This window comes from Eurosta solidaginis, chromosome 2 (assembly GCF_040869045.1).
Source record: "Eurosta solidaginis isolate ZX-2024a chromosome 2, ASM4086904v1, whole genome shotgun sequence".
NCBI lineage: Eukaryota > Metazoa > Arthropoda > Insecta > Diptera > Tephritidae > Eurosta > Eurosta solidaginis.
Genome location: NC_090320.1, coordinates 113,798,407 through 113,817,036, shown reverse-complemented (window position 1 = coordinate 113,817,036; position 18,630 = coordinate 113,798,407). Strand labels below are relative to the sequence as shown.

Genomic DNA, 18,630 nt, shown 5'->3' with positions numbered 1-18,630 from the left:
GGTACAATGGTATAAAAACCCAAAGATAACAATTCTAACACATTAGAAACGGACGAGATAGAAAAGGACCTAGAAAGCGGTAAAATAATTAGAGAGGATGATGACGCAGACATCATTACGAAGGTGTCAGAGGGGGGAAAAGAGCGAACCTATGCTGCGGGTCTTACAAAAGAACCACCAACATGGCATTTACGCTTCGCAAAGAAAATTCTGGAGGATAACAATTGCAACATCCTAGAACTGGCGAGGTTGAAGAGGACCTCGAAGCCCTTAAATTAAAAGGGCATGAGAAGTACATAGGAGTCATGAAGGTGTTGAATGGGGCAAACTGCGCTATGGCGCTGCGAGTCTTACATATAAACATCCAACTTAGTAAAGTTGTATGATTTAATCGGGGATTGCCCGTATTGCTTTTTTAAATGTATGAAAACATTTATTTGAAGCAATTTTTTAATTTTATAATTTATTTAATAATTTGGGAAAAATTTAAACAACGTGATATCAGAACGGACAAGGCGACAGCTGTTTCGATTACACCTTGTAAATCTCTTCAAAGCCTTTTCTCCCGGGAGTGGGAGTCGAACCCGCACTCCTAAGATAGTTGAAATGTTTGCAAACGCATTCAGCTACGTCATGCCTTAGTTGTTGTAAAGTTTTTCCCAATTGCCTTTTTTTGCATATTTTAATCTTTTACACATTGCATACTTCGTATGCAATTATGTGTTAAAGCTATGTTTGGTACGGCGGTTTTCAAAGAAACTTTGGTATTGTTGCTGTTTTTGTTCTATTTATAGAAATACAACGAATTAACCAATTTTGTCGGTTTGTATGATTTAACCGGGGATTGCCCGTATTGCTTTTTTAAATGTATGAAAACCTTTATTTGAAGCAATTTTTTAATTTTATAATTTATTTAATAATTTGGGAAAAATTTAAACAACGTGACATCAGGACAGACAAGGCGACAACTGTTTCGATTATACCTTGTAAATCTCTTCAAAGCCTTTTCTCCAGGGAGTGGGAGTCGAACCCGCACTCCTACGATAGTTGAAATGTTTACAAACGCATTCAGCTACGTCATGCCTTAGTTGTTGTAAAGTTTTTCCCAATTGCCTTTTTTTTTTGCATATTTTAATCTTTTACACATTGCATACTTCGTATGCAATTATGTGTTAAAGCTATGCTTGATACGGCGGTTTTCAAAGAAACATTGGTATTTTTGCTGTTTTTGTTCTGTTTATAGAATTACAACGAATTAACCAATTTTGTCTGTTTGTATGATTTAATCGGGGATTGCCCGTATTGCTTTTTTAAATGTATGAAAACATTTATTTGAAGCATTTTTTAATTTTATAATTTATTTAATAATTTGGGAAAAATTTAAACAACGTGACATCAGGACAGACAAGGCGACAACTGTTTCGATTATACCTTGTAAATCTCTTCAAAGCCTTTTCTCCAGGGAGTGGGAGTCGAACCCGCACTCCTACGACAGTTGAAATGGTTACAAACTTATTCAGCTACGTCATGCCTTAGTTGGTGTAAAGTTTTTCCCAATTGCCTTTTTTTGCATATTTTAATCTTTTACACATTGCATACTTCGTATGCAATTATGTGTTAAAGCTATGTTTGGTACGGCGGTTTTCAAAGAAACTTTGGTATTGTTGCTGTTTTTGTTCTTTTTATAGAACTACAACGAATTAACCAATTTTGTCTGTTTGTTTGATTTAATCGGGGATTGCCCGTATTGCTTTTTTAAATGTATGAAAACATTTATTTGAAGCATTTTTTAATTTTATAATTTATTTAATAATTTGGGAAAAATTTAAACAACGTGACATCAGGACGGACAAGGCGACAACTGTTTCGATTATACCTTGTAAATCTCTTCAAAGCCTTTTCTCCAGGGAGTGGGAGTCGAACCCGCACTCCTACGATAGTTGAAATGTTTACAAACGCATTCAGCTACGTCATGCCTTAGTTGTTGTAAAGTTTTTCCCAATCGCCTTTTTTTGCATATTTTAATCTTTTACACATTGCATACTTCGTACGCAATTATGTGTTAAAGCTATGTTTGGTACGGCGGTTTACAAAGAAACTTTGGTATTGTTGCTGTTTTTGTTCTATTTATAGAACTACAACGGATTAACCAATTTTGTCTGTTTGTATGATTTAATCCCCCGATTACTTTTTTAAATGCCCGTATTACTTTTTTAAATATATGAAAACATTTATTTGAAGCAATTTTTTAATTTTATAATTTATTTAGTAATTTGGGGTAAATTTAAACAACGTGACATCAGGACGGACAAGGCGACAGCTGTTTCGATTACACCTTGTAAATCTCTTCAAAGCCTTTTCTCCCGGGAGTGGAAGTCGAACCCGCACCCCTACGATAGTTGAAATTGTTACAAACGCATTCAGCTACGGCATGCCTTAGTTGTTGTAAAGTTTTTCCCAATTGCCTTTTTTTGCATATTTTAATCTTTTACACATTGCATACTTCGTATGCAATTATGTGTTAAAATATGCTTGGTACGGCGGTTTTCAAAGAAACTTTGGTATTGTTGCTGTTTTTTAATTTTATAATTTATTTAATAATTTGGGAAAAATTTAAACAACGTGACATCAGGACGGACAAGGCGACAACTGTTTCGATTATACCTTGTAAATCTCTTCAAAGCCTTTTCTCCCGGGAGTGGGAGTCGAACCCGCACTCCTAAGATAGTTGAAATGTTTGCAAACGCATTCAGCTACGTCATGCCTTAGTTGTTGTAAAGTTTTTCCCAATTGCCTTTTTTTGCATATTTTAATCTTTTACACATTGCATACTTCGTATGCAATTATGTGTTAAAGCTATGTTTGGTACGGCGGTTTTCAAAGAAACTTTGGTATTGTTGCTGTTTTTGTTCTATTTATAGAAGTACAACGAATTAACCAATTTTGTCGGTTTGTATGATTTAACCGGGGATTGCCCGTATTGCTTTTTTAAATGTATGAAAACCTTTATTTGAAGCAATTTTTTAATTTTATAATTTATTTAATAATTTGGGAAAAATTTAAACAGCAGGACATCAGGACGGACAAGGCGACAGCTGTTTCGATTATACCTTGTAAATCTCTTCAAAGCCTTTTCTCCCGGGAGTGGGAGTCGAACCCGCACTCCTACGATAGTTGAAATGGTTACAAACGCATTCAGCTACGTCATGCCTTAGTTGTTGTAAAGTTTTTCCCAATTGCCTTTTTTTTTGCATATTTTAATCTTTTACACATTGCATACTTCGTATGCAATTATGTGTTAAAGCTATGCTTGGTACGGCGGTTTTCAAAGAAACTTTGGTATTGTTGCTGTTTTTGTTCTATTTATAGAACTAGAACGAATTAACCAATTTTGTCTGTTTGTATGATTTAATCCCCCGATTACTTTTTGAAATGCCCGTATTCCTTTTTTAAATTTATGAAAACATTTATTTGAAGCAATTTTTTAATTTTATAATTTATTTAGTAATTTGGGGAAAATTTAAACAACGTGACATCAGGACGGACAAGGCGACAGCTGCTTCGATTATACCTTGTAAATCTCTTCAAAGCCTTTTCTCCCGGGAGTGGAAGTCGAACCCGCACTCCTACGATAGTTGAAATTGTTACAAACGCATTCAGCTACGTCATGCCTTAGTTGTTGTAAAGTTTTTCCCAATTGCCTTTTTTTTGCATATTTTAATCTTTTACACATTGCATACTTCGTATGCAATTATGTGTTAAAGCTATGCTTGGTACGGCGGTTTTCAAAGAAACTTTGGTATTGTTGCTGTTTTTGTTCTATTTATAGAACTACAACGAATTAACCAATTTTGTCTCTTTGTATGATTTAATCGGGGATTGCCAGTATTGCTTTTTTAAATGTATGAAAACAAGTTGTGTCGAGCGAACTCCTCATAAACCTTGAAGAGAGTCCGGTGAGGACCCCAAAGATCGGTGCCTTTGAATCCCCACAAAATACGTTTATTTTTTAATCTAATTTAAATTAAATATATATATGTATTAGGGGTTTACGCCGATCAATATATCGACGGCGTAGGTACTATTATATACCGGCGTACGCCGGTGTTCTTACTTTAAAAAGCTTGATTTTTCCATTTAAACATAATATTTAGGAAGGCTTTTGATTGTATGTATTTAAGGAAATCAACATTTTAGCCATTTCGGAAAGATCCGGGGGTTTTGCCTCAAAGTCTCGCCGCGGATCGTTCAAAAAATTTCAGGAGCAGCTCCTTGCGGAGAAACTGTCCTTTGTTCACTTACTCCAGTGAGGATTCGAACCTAACCCAGGTCTAAGGGACTGGTACTGCTGCGTTTGCCGAAAAGAATTTAAGTACTTAAAATAGTCACGCTTTTGTCTGTATATCTCGTACAAAGCGTTGTTTCACCGAAGGAGATGATCTGGTCTAACTCCTAATACTCGTTGTCGACACGATTTCTTTAAATTATTTGTGGCCCCAGCAATCAAGCACAAATGCGGCTTACGGTTGCTATTAATGGTCTTTTAATACTCATGGCTTTCGTGGCACAGTTTTAACGATGAGGCCCCACGCTGGCCTATTGTTGATCACGGCAAAGGGCTCTTTTAAGATATATAATTCCCGACGTGCGAACAGTAGTAATCCTGTCCACCAACAGTTTCTACCACGCCCCCAGGCCCTCACACCACATGTCTACACAGAAGCTATAGGACTGCGACTTCGAACTCATACCTTCGTCGACGTCACTTTCCTAGAAGCTCTAAGTGTAACTCCAAAGATTTTCTAACAAATTTTTTTTCGCGCTATGCTGCCGAGGTGTGTGATGGTAGCGTGCTCCGCCTACCACACCGAAGATCCTGGGTTCACGCCCCGGGCAAAGCAACGTCAAAATTTTAGAAAAAGGTTCTTTCAGATAATTTTTCTAACGGGGTCACCCCTCGGCAGAGTTTGGCAAGCACTCCGAGTGTACAAAAAAAACTCTCAGTCACTTGCAGATGCCGTTCGGAGTCCGAACAACAAAACAAGTAGGTCCCGTCCCGCCAATTTGTAAGAAAAATTAGAAGGTACCCGACACAAATTGGCCTAAAATCTCTTCGGAGGTTAGCACGTCTTACATTTATTTATTTATGCTGCTGGGCTAGTTTGGGATATGGCCGCCAAACTTTAAGTAGTGTCACATCAAGAGACTTTGGTATTGAATGATGAAGTGTGAAAATCAAAATTAACATTTGAGACGCTATTTTGAAGTTCCGCAAATACACAAGAGATGTTTCAATATAAGGCCAAGTGATTTCTCAAACCCTTCTCATATCGTACGTACATATATCTTCAACTTAAGTATGAGGTGCGCATCATTTCAACCTACTAAAGGAATTTGCATCACTGATTTCGCCTATTATTTTATCCAATCGGAAAATCGGCCCTTTTTTCGGGTAACTTGCTTTTTTAACAACTTAAGAAAATTTGAAAACATGTTAGACTGGGGTCATTTTATTTGAATTCATTGTTTCTTATTAATTTTTTGAAAATATTATGCAAAGTGAGCATTTAAATTTCTTATATAACTTTTCTTTTAGTGCTTTGTTTTAATAACTTGGTGAATTGGGTGATGTAAAATCCGATTTAAGCTGGCATTGAAAGCGACTGTTTTTAAACAACTTTTGAATGGGTGGAAAGAGTTAAATTTCCCAATTAATTCTTATAACTGGCAGTGATGCGCATCCGTTGATACCCCTTTCGACCATACTGGACAAATTTTCGACATGAACAATAAATGACCTAGACAGTCTTAAATGGGTAGACGATACAGTAACGGGCTGAACGCCGCCGAAGCTGCCGTCGCGCTTTTTTTTTTGACATTCGGTGGCGGCGGCGGCGACGGCGGGGTATATCTCTAATTTGAATATACTTACTTACTTACTTAATTGGCGCTTAACCGTCCTTCGCTCCGCCAACCGACGCCAATTGGTCACACCAAGGGAGTTTAAATCGTTCTCCACCTGGTCCTTCCAACGGAGTGGGGGCCGCCCTCTACCTCTGCTTCCATAGGCGAGTTCCGATAGAAACACTTTCTTGGCCGGAGCATCATCGTTCATTCGCATATCATGACCTGACCAGCGCAGCCGCTGCGTTTTAATTCGCTGCACTATGTTGATGTCTGCGTATAGCTCGTACAGCTCATCACTAAATCGCGGTACTCGCCATCGCCAACGCGTAGTGGTCCATAAATCTTTCGAAGAACTTTTCTCTCGAACACTCCCAAAGCCGTTTCATCTGCTGTTGTCATGGTCCATGCTTCTGCCCCATATAGCAGGACGGGTACGATAAGTGACTTGTAGAGTATGATTTTCGTTCGCCGAGAGAGGACTTTACTTTTCAATTACCTACCTAGTCCAAAGTAGTATTTATTGGCAAGATTGATTCTTCGCTGGATTTCAGTGCTGATGTTGTTGCTAGTGTTGATGCTGGTTCCCAAATAAACGAAGTCTTTTACTATTTCGAAATTATGGCTGCCAACAGTAGCGTGGTTGCCAAGGCGCATATGCGCTGACTCTTTGCTCGATGAAAGTAGGTACTTCGTTTTGTCCTCATTCACCATCAAACCCATCTTTACCGCTTCTTTTTCCAGTTTGGAGTAAGCAGAGCTAACAGCGCAGGTGTTTAGGCCGACGATATCACTGTCATCAGCATATGCCAGTAATTGCACGCTTTTATAGTATATTCTTCCAGTGCGGTTAAGTTCTGCAGCTAGTATAATTTTCTCCAGCATCAAATTAAAGAAATCGCACGATAGGGGGTCACCCTGTCTGAAACCTCGTTTTGTTTCGAACGGCTCGGAGAGGTCCTTCCCAATTCTGACTGAGCTGATGGTGTTGCTCAACGTGATTTTGCACAGCCGTATAAGTTTTGCGGGGAAACCAAATTCAGACATGGCGGCATATAGGCAGCTCCTTTTCGTGCTATCGAAGGCGGCTTTAAAGTCGACGAAGAGGTGATGTGTGTCGATTCTTTTTTCACGGGTTTTTTCCAAGATTTGGCGCATTGTGAAAATCTGGTCGATGGTAGATTTTCCAGGTCTGAAGCCGCACTGATCAGGTCCAATCAGCCGGTTCACAGTGGGCTTCAATTTTTCGCACAATACACTTGAAAGGACCTTATATGCGATATTGAGAAGGCTGATTCCACGATAGTTGGTGCATTTTGCAGTATCCCCCTTCTTGTGGAGTGGGCAAAGAACACTTAGATTCCAACCGTCGGGCATGCACTCTTCCGCCCATATTTTGCTAAGAAGCTGCTGCATGCGCCTTACCAACTCCTCGCCGCCGTACTTGAATAGCTCCGCAGGCAATCCATCAGCGCCCACGGCCTTGTTGTTTTTCAATCTTGTTATTTCTATTCTAACTTCGTCATAATCGGGCGGGGGGACATATATTCCATCATCATCGATTGCGGGATCGGGTTCTTCATCTCTGCGCGCTGAATTGCTGCCTCCATTTAGGAGAACAGAGAAGTGCTCCCTCCATAATCTAAGCGCTCTCTGGACATCAGTTACAAGGTCGCCGTTTTCGTTCCTACAGGAGTTTGCCCCGGTCTTAGAACCTCCCGCTTGTCGCCGTATTTTTTGGTAAAATTTTCGGGCGTTATTCTTGGTGGCTAGCAGCTCAAGCTCCTCGCACTCACGCCTTTCTGCTTCTGCTTTTTTCTTCCTGAAAAGGCGTCTTGCTTCCCTTTTCAACTCACGATAGCGTTCACACACTCCTCTTGTAGCGCTCGCTTTTAACGTAGCCCTGTAGGCAGCGTCTTTTCTTTCAGTTGCAACGCAGCATTCTTCATCGTACCAGTTGATTTTTCGTGGTCGCCGGTAACCAATTTTTTCCTCGGCGGCAGGACGAAGTGCTTTGGAAATATGCTCCCACTGCTCCTGGATTGGATCGAGTATTTCGATCAGGAGACAGCCATGTAGCTTGATGTATCTTTTTATGCATGAACCTCGTGCTGGATATGACCATGTTTCGAGCACCGGCAAAGTCAATCAGCTTCAGTCCGTTAGGAGAAGTTTCATTGTGTAGGCTGAACTTTCCGACTGTAGGGCCAAAAACACCTTCTTTGCCCACCCTGGCGTTAAAGTCACCAAGCACGACTTTTATATCGTGATGGGGGCAGCGCTCGTATGTGCGTTCTAATTGTTCATAAAAAGTGTCTTTCACCTCACCGTCTTTCTCCTCTGTCGGCGCATGGGCGGAGATGAATGATATACTAAAAAATTTTGCTTTTATTCGGATAGCGGCCAGACGTTCGTCCACAGGTGTGAACGCCAGAACTTGGCGACAAAGTCTCTCTCCCACCACGAATCCGACGCCGAAAATGCGCTTATTCGTATGGCCACTCCAATATATGTCACAATTGTTGATCTTATTTCTTCCTTGCTTCGTCCAACACATTTCTGGGTTGGCGGTGATGTCAGATTTTGCTTTGACGAGGACATCAACCAGCCGAGCATCTGCACCAATCCCATTCAGGGAGCGGACGTTCCAGGTGCATGCCCTCAATTCATTGTCCTTCAAACGTTTGCCATGGTCGTTATCAATGGAGAGTGTATTTATCCGAGGCTTGTTGTTATATTTCATTGGAGTATGGTTTTACGTGGCGGGTCCCAAACCCAGCGCACAACCCGCTCAGCGGGGGTGAAAATATTACTTGGCACGTTTATATAGCGAGCGGCTTGCTCCAAGACAGACGCCCGCTTGCAGCCGCACCTAGAGGTGTACCGACGCTGCCGATGAGCTCTCCACCGGCTAGCCCTTAAACCTATTATGTCAGAGTGGCCTAGCCAGGTTATCGCCTTCTCACATTAGCCCACCGCTAAAAGGATGTTTAGCGGCTACCCAGAGGATACTTGGCCGCAATGCAAAAGTATCGCTCTGGCCATTCCCAGGTGAATGGCGGTCAGAAGCTTTCCCCACTTTCGTGGACTTCTACACACGGCCCCACCCTCCTTTGAATATATAAATATAAATAATAATGAAATACTTTTGTATATAGAATACTTGAATGAATATACATATTACATTTAGCTATACAAAATTTGAATAAACTCATAAATATCTTTAAGGAATATATAAATACTAGTCTTTACCCGCGGCCCCGTCCCCAAGGAGAAAATAAAATATATGGGCTATTCACGTTAGCTTGCTTATCAAGATATATGTTTAAAAATTATTTTTGTCAATGTGTTTTATTTTTGTAATAGAGTAAAAAAAAATACCTAAATGAGCCGATAACCTGAAAAGCACGCTTACGTAAATACAGTGAAATTCCTTATAACCGTGCACTCACCGTCGCAGTGTTTTTGTCCGGCTATGGGAGATGTCCGCTTATAAGGGATGAAGTCACAAAATATATAGCACATATATAAATTATATTGTACATAGTTTATCTAAGACATTTTTGGAAGTAAAGAATATTTGCATACTTTAGTATTATATATAAATACATATACATTAAGCTGGGTCGATTTATTAACCTATAAAATAATTTCGAGCCTGCAAAATTTGAGTTTTTTGACTTTTTTTTCTTTGCTTTTTAAGGTTTTTTTTATGACGTACTTAAAAGATTTTCATTTAATTTAAAAATTTTCATGTATAACCTTTCCGACTCAAAATTGTCCGCTAAAAACTTTGGTGATAACAGTTTGTTGAAAAAAATATTTTTTGGGTTTTGAGGAGTGTTTTGGTGAAAACATGTATTTTTTCGCCATTCTTTTAAGGGTTTCTTCAGAAAGTGTTGCCGATGAAAACGAATTTGTCTCTTAGTTCCTATCATTTTTGTCGAAATCGATTTTTAGATTTATATGTCCGATCTTGACGATTTTTTCAGACAATCACCTATGCCCAATACGTAAGCTTGGGGTAAAATTTGATTTTGCTAGCTGTTAAAATGAGGCAGAAATGGGGCAGAAATGGCGAACACCCTCTTATTGAACAATCGATTGTATGGGAGGTATATGCTAAAGTGGTCCAATCCGGTCGATTCCGACAAATGTCAAATCCCCAATCAAAATATGCCTGCTTACCAAATTTCGTCAAGATATCTCAAAAATTGAGGGACTAGTTTGCGTTCAAACAAACGGACAGACGGACAGACGGACGGACGGACGGACGTACAGACGGACATGGATAAATCAACTTAGCTCGTCCCCTGATCATTTTGGTGTATTTATTGGTGGGTGTAACGGAAACATATACATAAAAAACGATTTGGAGCCTTGAAAATGAAAAAAATCGATTTCGGCCAAAACAAGTCCCAAAAACCAAAAAAAAAATTTTTTTTTAAACTGTTAATGCCAACGTTTTTATCGCATAATTTTAAGTTGGATAGGAACTACGAGACAAATTCGTTTTCATCGGCAACACTTTTGAACGTTTCTGAAGAAACCCTTAAAAAAAATGGCGAAAAAATTAATTTTTTCACCAAAACACTCCTCAAAACCCAAAAAAAAATTTTTTTTTTTTAAAAACTGTTATCGCCTAAGCTTTAGCGGACAATTTGAGTCGCACAGAGTATACATGAAAATTTTAAAATCAAATGAAAATTTTTTAAATACGTCATGAAAAAAACCTTAAAAATCAAAGAAAAAAGTCAAAAAATTCAAATTTTGCAGGCTCGAAAATTATTATTTTGGGTATGCTTAGTGGAACTTTTTTTCCTGAGCCCAAAACCATCGAACACTCGATGGCTCGATAATGATTATTTCAAATTTTGTTGAAATATCCTAAAATTAGGGTCGATCTTGGAGTGGATGGTTCGCTCAAAAGAAATAAATCAGTACACAAAGAGGAATTCCTCGTTATAAAATAATATTTAATTTGAGTGTGCGGAAATGTAGAAGAGGATACAATATTACCTTTGTGTATAACTTGACGATGGTGATCCTGGGCGATGTGAACTGCTTGGCGGTCAATCGAAAAAGAGGCCGGTTATCCCGTTGAGGACAACCGCTAAGCCGCGAAAAAGCCCTCTGGTGTTAAGGAGGGGAAAGGCCACACATACAACCACCCCCACATATACGTGCATGGGTGCTGACAACCTGCACACACACGTGCATGTGTATGAAACGCATGCATGTGCATGCATGCACACAAATGTAGGAGTGAGTGTGGGTGGCTGGAAATATTATTAAAACATTAGGGAGGGGCGCCGTCAATCAGGTAAAAGTTAGGCATTGGGCCTAAACATGCCGCCCCCCTTGCGGTACGCAACGTCACAGTCCGCCAAGGATCACCGACCGTGAAGAAGAGGAAAAAATAAAAAACTTATAACTAATTATATCTAACTTAACATAACGTCGGCCAGTCCGCCGGCTTGGCGACACGCAAGATGGTTTGCGGAGGGTGCGAGCTTGGTTGCTGATGCCTCGGTCATTCGGCACATTCGCGTTATGGTTCAAGGCCTGAGCCAGGTTTGCCTAGAGCTAGGGATTGCGAAAAGAAGTAAGAAGATATACGTGTTCATATTTCTTGCCGTTTATTACAAATTCATTGGAAATGAACAAGCATAGAATTGTGTATGAAGAAAATTCAATAAAAAATAACTTATTGTACTGATACAAGATTTTAAACGCACACCTCCATTGTGAATTCATACAAGTGGCGAAGGTTTGATAGAAATGTGCACAATAGTAAACAGCTTCGATCACCTGTTCAATCGTTGTTCGATTGCCTAAATCATTAGCTCACCAGTGGTTTTCAAACATTTCTGTAGACGACTGGTATATTGCTTTATTTACATATTTTAAAATGCCTGCATAGCTGGTGGCTCAAATTTAATCTATAAACTTGATTATAGAAATGAATATTAATATGTAGTCTGATTTTCGGTATAGAAATTTAAAAGAAAGCTTGTTTGAAACAAATGTACAATTCATGGCACTTCAATTTAATAACGGCGAGCAAAAGAAAAAACAAACCTTTATTCCATTATCTGGCCGTTCGCGACTGCCGTTCTCCCTGTCAGCTATTATTTGACACGCAGGTATGGCAATGGAGGAATCGAAAGATTTTTCGCTGGTACGAATTCACAATGCAAGTCTTTTGCAACTGTGTACACCAAAAATTCAATAAAAATAGCAAAGTATAAAAAATTCATCTGTGTCGGTCATTACCGAACATTTTGATGTTAGGCCTTGGTTGTGCCCGAGAGTACCCAACCGAAGATGGTACTCTGAGCCAGCAAAGGGCCAAACGTGGTGGGCAGAATCCCTGGTAATATTATCTCCGCATATACATCTGTTCCTAGGATGAGGCGGATCGGCGCGGATGCATGGAACTGCGGATCCGCCAGACGGAGATGTGCGTACGGGGCTGCGATAGCGCTGTCGATGCTGGTCGTCGGTGTCATGCGCCGAAAATTGGATAAGACCACAGCATGGGTCGCAATCCTTTTGTTCTGTCCGTGTCTACCTCGGATACGCAGCAGACATCCTGCTTGCCCGCCAATGTTGCTGGTAGGAAGTTGGAGCTCCTGGGCGAGCTCATCCGCAATCACGGTGGTGGGGGAGCATCCGTCAAGTAAGGCACGGACGAGGTGTAGCCGCCCCCCAGCTTCTATCTTCACGACCGCGGTGGGTGTGATCGCTACCGTTGGTATCATGGTGGCGGTGGCTGCTGAATGCTGGGCTACGAGCCCTGACCGGAAGGCGGACACGGTGGTGATCTGCAGTGTGTTGCCTCCGTGGCTGCGATCTTGTGGCTGATGTCGTGGGGGCAGGCGAAGAGGCCTTGTCTCCGCTCTGTGGTCACGTGAATGTCGTCTCCGTTGGGGGTTCCTGGGTTGCCGGCGAAGAGACCGGGTCTCCGCTCGGCCGTTATATGTATGGCGCCGTGCTGTCGCTGTCCCCTGTTGGAGCCGCTTCCTCTCGTGCTGCAGAAGTGGTCGAAATGATTTGGCAGTAGGTGGTATGGTCGGGCGAAGAGACCGCGTCTCCGCTCCGGTTCGGCTGGCATCTCGGTTTCGGGGTGGACGAAGAGGTCCAGTCTCCGTTCCAGCGTCCGACGCATATAACGAGATGGAGTCGTCTATCCGCTCTCGGGGTGAATCTAGCTCCTCTTCCACTTGGACGCTCCATGGCTTGGAGCGGGCTTCTTGTAATAGCTGCTCCTCTTCGTCGATCGAGGCGATGTGCAGCATCGTGTGGTGCTTCTCGCCGCACCGTTTGCATCGCCCTTGGCTTGGGCACGCGTTAGAGCGGTGACCAGGCGCCAGACAATTTCCGCAGTAGCTTTCGCGAATGGTTACGTAGAGGCGCTCTTCTGGCCTTTTCGCCCGAAAGGCTGGACACAAGCGGATAGGGTGTCGCTCAAGACACACTCGGCATTCCGACGAATAACGCGCTGCGTTCGTGGCAGCATTACGTTTTAAAGCGGCAAAACGACCAATTTTTCTGAAAGGAGTGAAATAGGTTTCAATGGGTCGGGTCATTGTCAAAGTGCAGGGGCGAGTGGTCCCTAATTGTATTGTTGAGATTTGGGATATTTTAGTAGCGCTTGAGAAGGGGGCAAACATCTGTAGCAGTATAAAAATATTCATATTTGGCGCACATCATGTGCATGGCCTCTTTCCACGCACGTTATGTGCCTGGGTCTTTAGTGCCTTATTTTGTTTATTTTGTGTCGCCCTGTAGCGTTTTAGTTAGCCACGGGCACACTAGTGCTGCAGAAAAATGAGCATTTACGATTTTTCGGTTCGCACATTCTGGTACCGACCCGGGTAGAAAGTGTATAGTGTGGGTTCTTTTGAGTCGCTGTTATTTGTGTTGTTGGTGCTAAAAACCAACAACTTTCCTGCCCGCCGAAAAAAAAATGTCTGGACAGCAAAATTGTCTGCCAATAAAGAAAAAATATGTTCGTTTTGGAAGAGGGGAGATATTTATAAAATGTATAATTTTTTATTTGTTGGTATTGCCCTCCGCTTATTTGTTCAACTTATCCCAAGTACTCTTGTAGTCCTGTTTTATTGATGGCCTTTATCAAACGGCACGGTTCCCGAAGGGTATTTGGCTCCGATACCGATTCCTCAGACTCGAGTTTTTGGGTACCCGTTTGCATCTTTTTATGCATCCCTAATATAATGTACATTTAAACTAGGCATATATATGTACATACGTTGGTATGAGTATATGGACAGTCAGTGCACGGACTTTACCGCATTGGTAGTTTGACCAACCTTTTTGGCCCATTTTTCATTTTCTACTACTACCGCTACCAAAACCTAGATTCTACCAATATTTCAGTATTTTCGCACTGAAAACGTATACTGCGATAATTTTAAAGTATTGAATTGCAGAGCCCACCCAACTACCATTAGGGGGCAATACTGACCAAATCAATAAATTTTGAAAAAATTTGTGAAGAACTTAAACAGGAAATAAATTTTTGAGTGGAGAAATATAATGACTGAGTACGCGAATATTTTCTGCGCTATTTTTCTCAGTTTTTTTTTTTTTTTGCATAATTTGAACGACAATAAGAAGTTTTACGTAAACGATAACATGCTGAACTTGGTTATTTGGCGGCAGTAATTTTGGTACCTTGGAAAATTGTTGTGGTAGGTAGACGTTTTGGGATGTGATTTATTTTGTGATTTGTTTGTTTTACGATAAAATTGGGAATTTTTTGGTACCAATATAAACCGTAGTTATCGTTTTCACGAAACTTCTACTACCATTTTCAGTGCCCCAACATTTTGCCTTTACAAGAGTCCATGCACTGGTAGATATTTACCAGCCGCAAAGACAAAAAAAAATGTGCACATTCATACACACCCGTGTATAGAATGTAAATTTCTCAGAATTGAAACAAACGGGACTAATCGAAAGATTTTTTTCCGTTGCTTCATTCTTTTTACTACGGCGCGTGGCCGTAGTACTATCATTTGTTAATTTTTCATTTAAGTAGACGGGTAAATTCTTTTGAATCGAGATTTCTTCGTTTATTTAATTACAGATCACAAATTTGAAGATGCCTAATTAGTTACCGTAAATATCTATGTTTAATCCTCCTTGTTTGTCGAGCCGCGAATTTGCTACAAAACGGCGCTGTTATGAATAAAATTTTTCATCCATACGAATCACATGTGCCGTCCATTCTACAGTTTATGGTATTACAATTTGTATGGTATGAGTTTTATACACGTACCATTGGAAATTGTGAAATTTCGTCAAGTCGCCGACAACATTCTAACTAAAGGTGGGTGCGTCGATGCGCACACTACATATCTGCACATTAATTGCTCATTTCTGCGATATATACTTGTAGGCGATCCCCTTCTCGAGCTGAAGGAGCAGCAAGTACTTCACCAAATTGTTCCGAAAAAGCAATCAATTTGTACACTTGAAGTTGATATTGGCTCCAATTTCATTCTTAGCCGTTTCCAGCTGGCAAATTATGATCAAAACAATGAGCCTTCAAAACCTGGTGTCGAAGCTATTTGGAATGATGAACGTTTGCGCAGACAGAAAATGAAGTACAGCTCGAATGAAAAAAGGTAGGTACCCACGCCAGAGATACCGATTTATTACCAACAGAAAGCGAAATTTTTCACCGTACAGCAGTGCTAAGCAAGTTAATGGATTTGGAGTTATCGGCTAAAATTAGGGATACTACACTTGACCAATCTTTAAATTCCAATCTTGCAAGCTTCGCACTGGATGAATTTGAATTTGAGGAAAATGCATCCTCGTGAATGCCTGCTTCCGTCGCTGTCTCATCATTTGTAGCAATTGGGGAAAATGATGATATTTTAGAAGATTGAGGAGTACCCTTTAAAGTTGTTATGGCTCCACCAACCTTGATGTTTGTAAACTCATAATCAGTCACGTCTTTGTTGTTATTTTACTTAGGATGATTTTTTTTCGTTTCAACTACCAATTGGTTTCCATTTAGGGAATTGCTGTTGTTAGTTATGATCACCCCGTTGGCAACATGATGAAATCTGGCACTTGCAGCTGGTGCAGAAGATGAGACTTGCTGACATAAATCCGTTGTGTTTCGTGCAGTTCTTGTATTCATAACATTGTTGCCACAAACACCGCTCGCTATATCAAAACCCGTAGAACATTGACCGACATAACATAGCTTTACAATATCATTTTAAGCCGTTATTGGGGATCTCTTTAACTTCTCTTGATGCTCAATATATTGAGCTGCATCTAATAATACTTTTAACCCTGTCGACATAGCAATTTAAAGAAGTTCAACTGGATGGTACTTATTTAAAAATAGTGATATTTCAATCCAATGGAAGGGATCAATACACGTCAACATCCAGTTAAATATGTGAAGGCAAAATGTCCAGATTTGAATTGTCAAAACATTATTCGAAGAACTAACGCTGTTTGCAGGCGCAGATGTTGCTATTATTGGAGCGGCTGCCGACGATGTTCTATTACCGACTGTTGCACAAGAGCTCGCATTTGTTACTCTATTTACACCAACTGAATTGTTTCCGCTTATCTTTAAGTTATTCGGAATACTGACAGTCACACTTCGTCCACTTACCATGCCATTCAGAGCACTCGGTGGTGATGATGATATCAATGATGATGACGATGAAATGCAACTCGAAGATGATGGAGATGGGGATGGCGTTGAAGGAGTTGGGGAGTCCCGTGTTAGCGACATGGCTGTCGGACTAGTATTTGCAGATATTGAAGATGTCTTAATCTGATGTTGTTGGTTATGCTCCAACACACCGATAGACCTCGATGTCATGCTTATATTGGAAGAATTATTGTTATTGACGCTACCCGAACTGCTGGAGATGTTGCTATTTATATAAGTTTTAGATATCACATGTGATAACGCAGTGGGCAGGGATATACTTGCACCAACCGGTGAGGACATGGTCGTGCTGCCATTACTTCCTCCGCTCGAAAAGGAGCTTGACGAACTATATAATATACTTCCTAGGCCAGAAGAAAGAGATGTAGTTTCATTCAACTGCTCCTTTTCACAATTGTTTAGGTCAAAGTCCAAAAATGGCCCAGGAAACATTTGTTCATACTTTGGACCTAACTCCCTTTTTAATGAAGCAAGCTTAAGTTGCGAATTTATTTTCGTTTTATCTAATTGCTCCACTTCAGCTTCAAGCTCTTGATCTTTCTTTTTAAGGGTTTTAACATATTTAATCGCTTCGCCAATTATTGCTAAATTGGAGGTTTTCTTGCGTTCATCTTCTTTTAAAGGAAGTTGATGCTTCAGCTGTTCATAGCATTCTTTGAGGTGCGCCCGGCGATTTTTTTTCAATTTGTTATGCACTTCCCGGGTACCAGCCCCATTACTATTGGAACTGATTGTTCGCCTCCGGCCGCTGCCACCAATAACCGGTGTGACGTGCATCATTTGAGACGCAATTGCCGCTTGTTGTGCTGACATCATCTGCAAATAGTGACTTCCAGTCGTACCTTGTCGCGATGGCGACTGATTCCCACCAATGCAATTCATAGTATTGACGTCCTCGATGATCATGTCGCCTTCATCTCCATTATTTAGAAGCGATTTGTTAGCTCCAATTTTATGTGAAAGTGAAAAACTGCGTATGCGCGTATGCGTATCATCAATTTTTCTACACGTAACGGGTGGTGGGGTAAGAGGTTCTGAAGTTTTATAACGTATTGAGGAATTTGAAGGTGCAGATGTGCTGTTGATCAGCGAACATTTTGATGATATTGTCACCGATTGATGTTGTTGCTGTGTTTGTTTTGGTATGCTTATCACTTTGGATGTTGCATCACCAAGTGTCGCTGCTGGCGGTGCAATACGCAAACCATCATTCAGCAACATTTGTTTATTGGCAGCAGCGGATACGACAACAATATCGCCACCACTGCCACTATCAACAAGTCTAAATGTTTTTGTTTTACTATTATATTGACTACTACAAATCCCCATACTGTTTTCCTCGTGCATTGGCTGTGGGGGAGTTTGTTGTTGCAGTTCTTGCTGCTCGTTTAAAGTATGAATAGTTTGTCTTGGCGGGTATAATACGGCGAGCCCATTATGCTTCGTGGATGATTTAATATGCGATGTGTCCAATACTTGTTGCTGTTGAATACCAACCATTTCCCGCCATTTTTTTTGAATAATGACTTAGCCCGACGTGCTAAGTTCTCGTCCGTAGTACGTCTTCTTAAATGATTTATAAACTTTGCCAATCTGGTGGCTTCCAATTGCTTTCTGGTAACCGGTGAGCATTCCAATGAAGAAATAACAGACACGACTGAATCCATATTGACCACATCATAGTTTTGGTCCAGCGATTTACATAAACGTAGTGTTAAATCATATATATGTTGGGTGTTCATTTATACAAGCCTACACGAACCCCAAAAATTGTGAAAGGTTGTAATGAAAGATAATAAATTTCTCCTTCCTTATCGATTATTTTTATAGCATTGATTTTCAGGATGTTTCAAAATGTAACATTCTTATTATTAAAAGGAAAACACGCTTTTATAAAACATACATGCGCAAGTTTAAGAAACTATTGCTGACTAACCAACGGAGTTGAGGAGTTATATTCTTATCCCGAAGTCTTCGAGTGCTGTCATAGTGCC

At 40.6% G+C, this 18,630-nt stretch overlaps 1 protein-coding gene across 1 annotated transcript; it reads right to left on the bottom strand.

The window, feature by feature from the left end:
• Positions 1-16,258: 16,258 nt before the first annotated feature.
• LOC137241610 (uncharacterized) lies at positions 16,259-18,136 on the bottom strand. Its single transcript, XM_067769147.1, has one exon. It carries the CDS (start codon positions 18,134-18,136, stop codon positions 16,259-16,261), a length of 1,878 nt encoding a protein of 625 aa, XP_067625248.1.
• Between the last annotated feature and the right edge of the window lie 494 nt (positions 18,137-18,630).

Coding starts and splice junctions, on each gene's coding strand:
- LOC137241610 (XM_067769147.1), bottom strand. CDS start 18,136: ATGGTTGGTATTCAACAGCAACAAGTATTGGACACATCGCATATTAAA.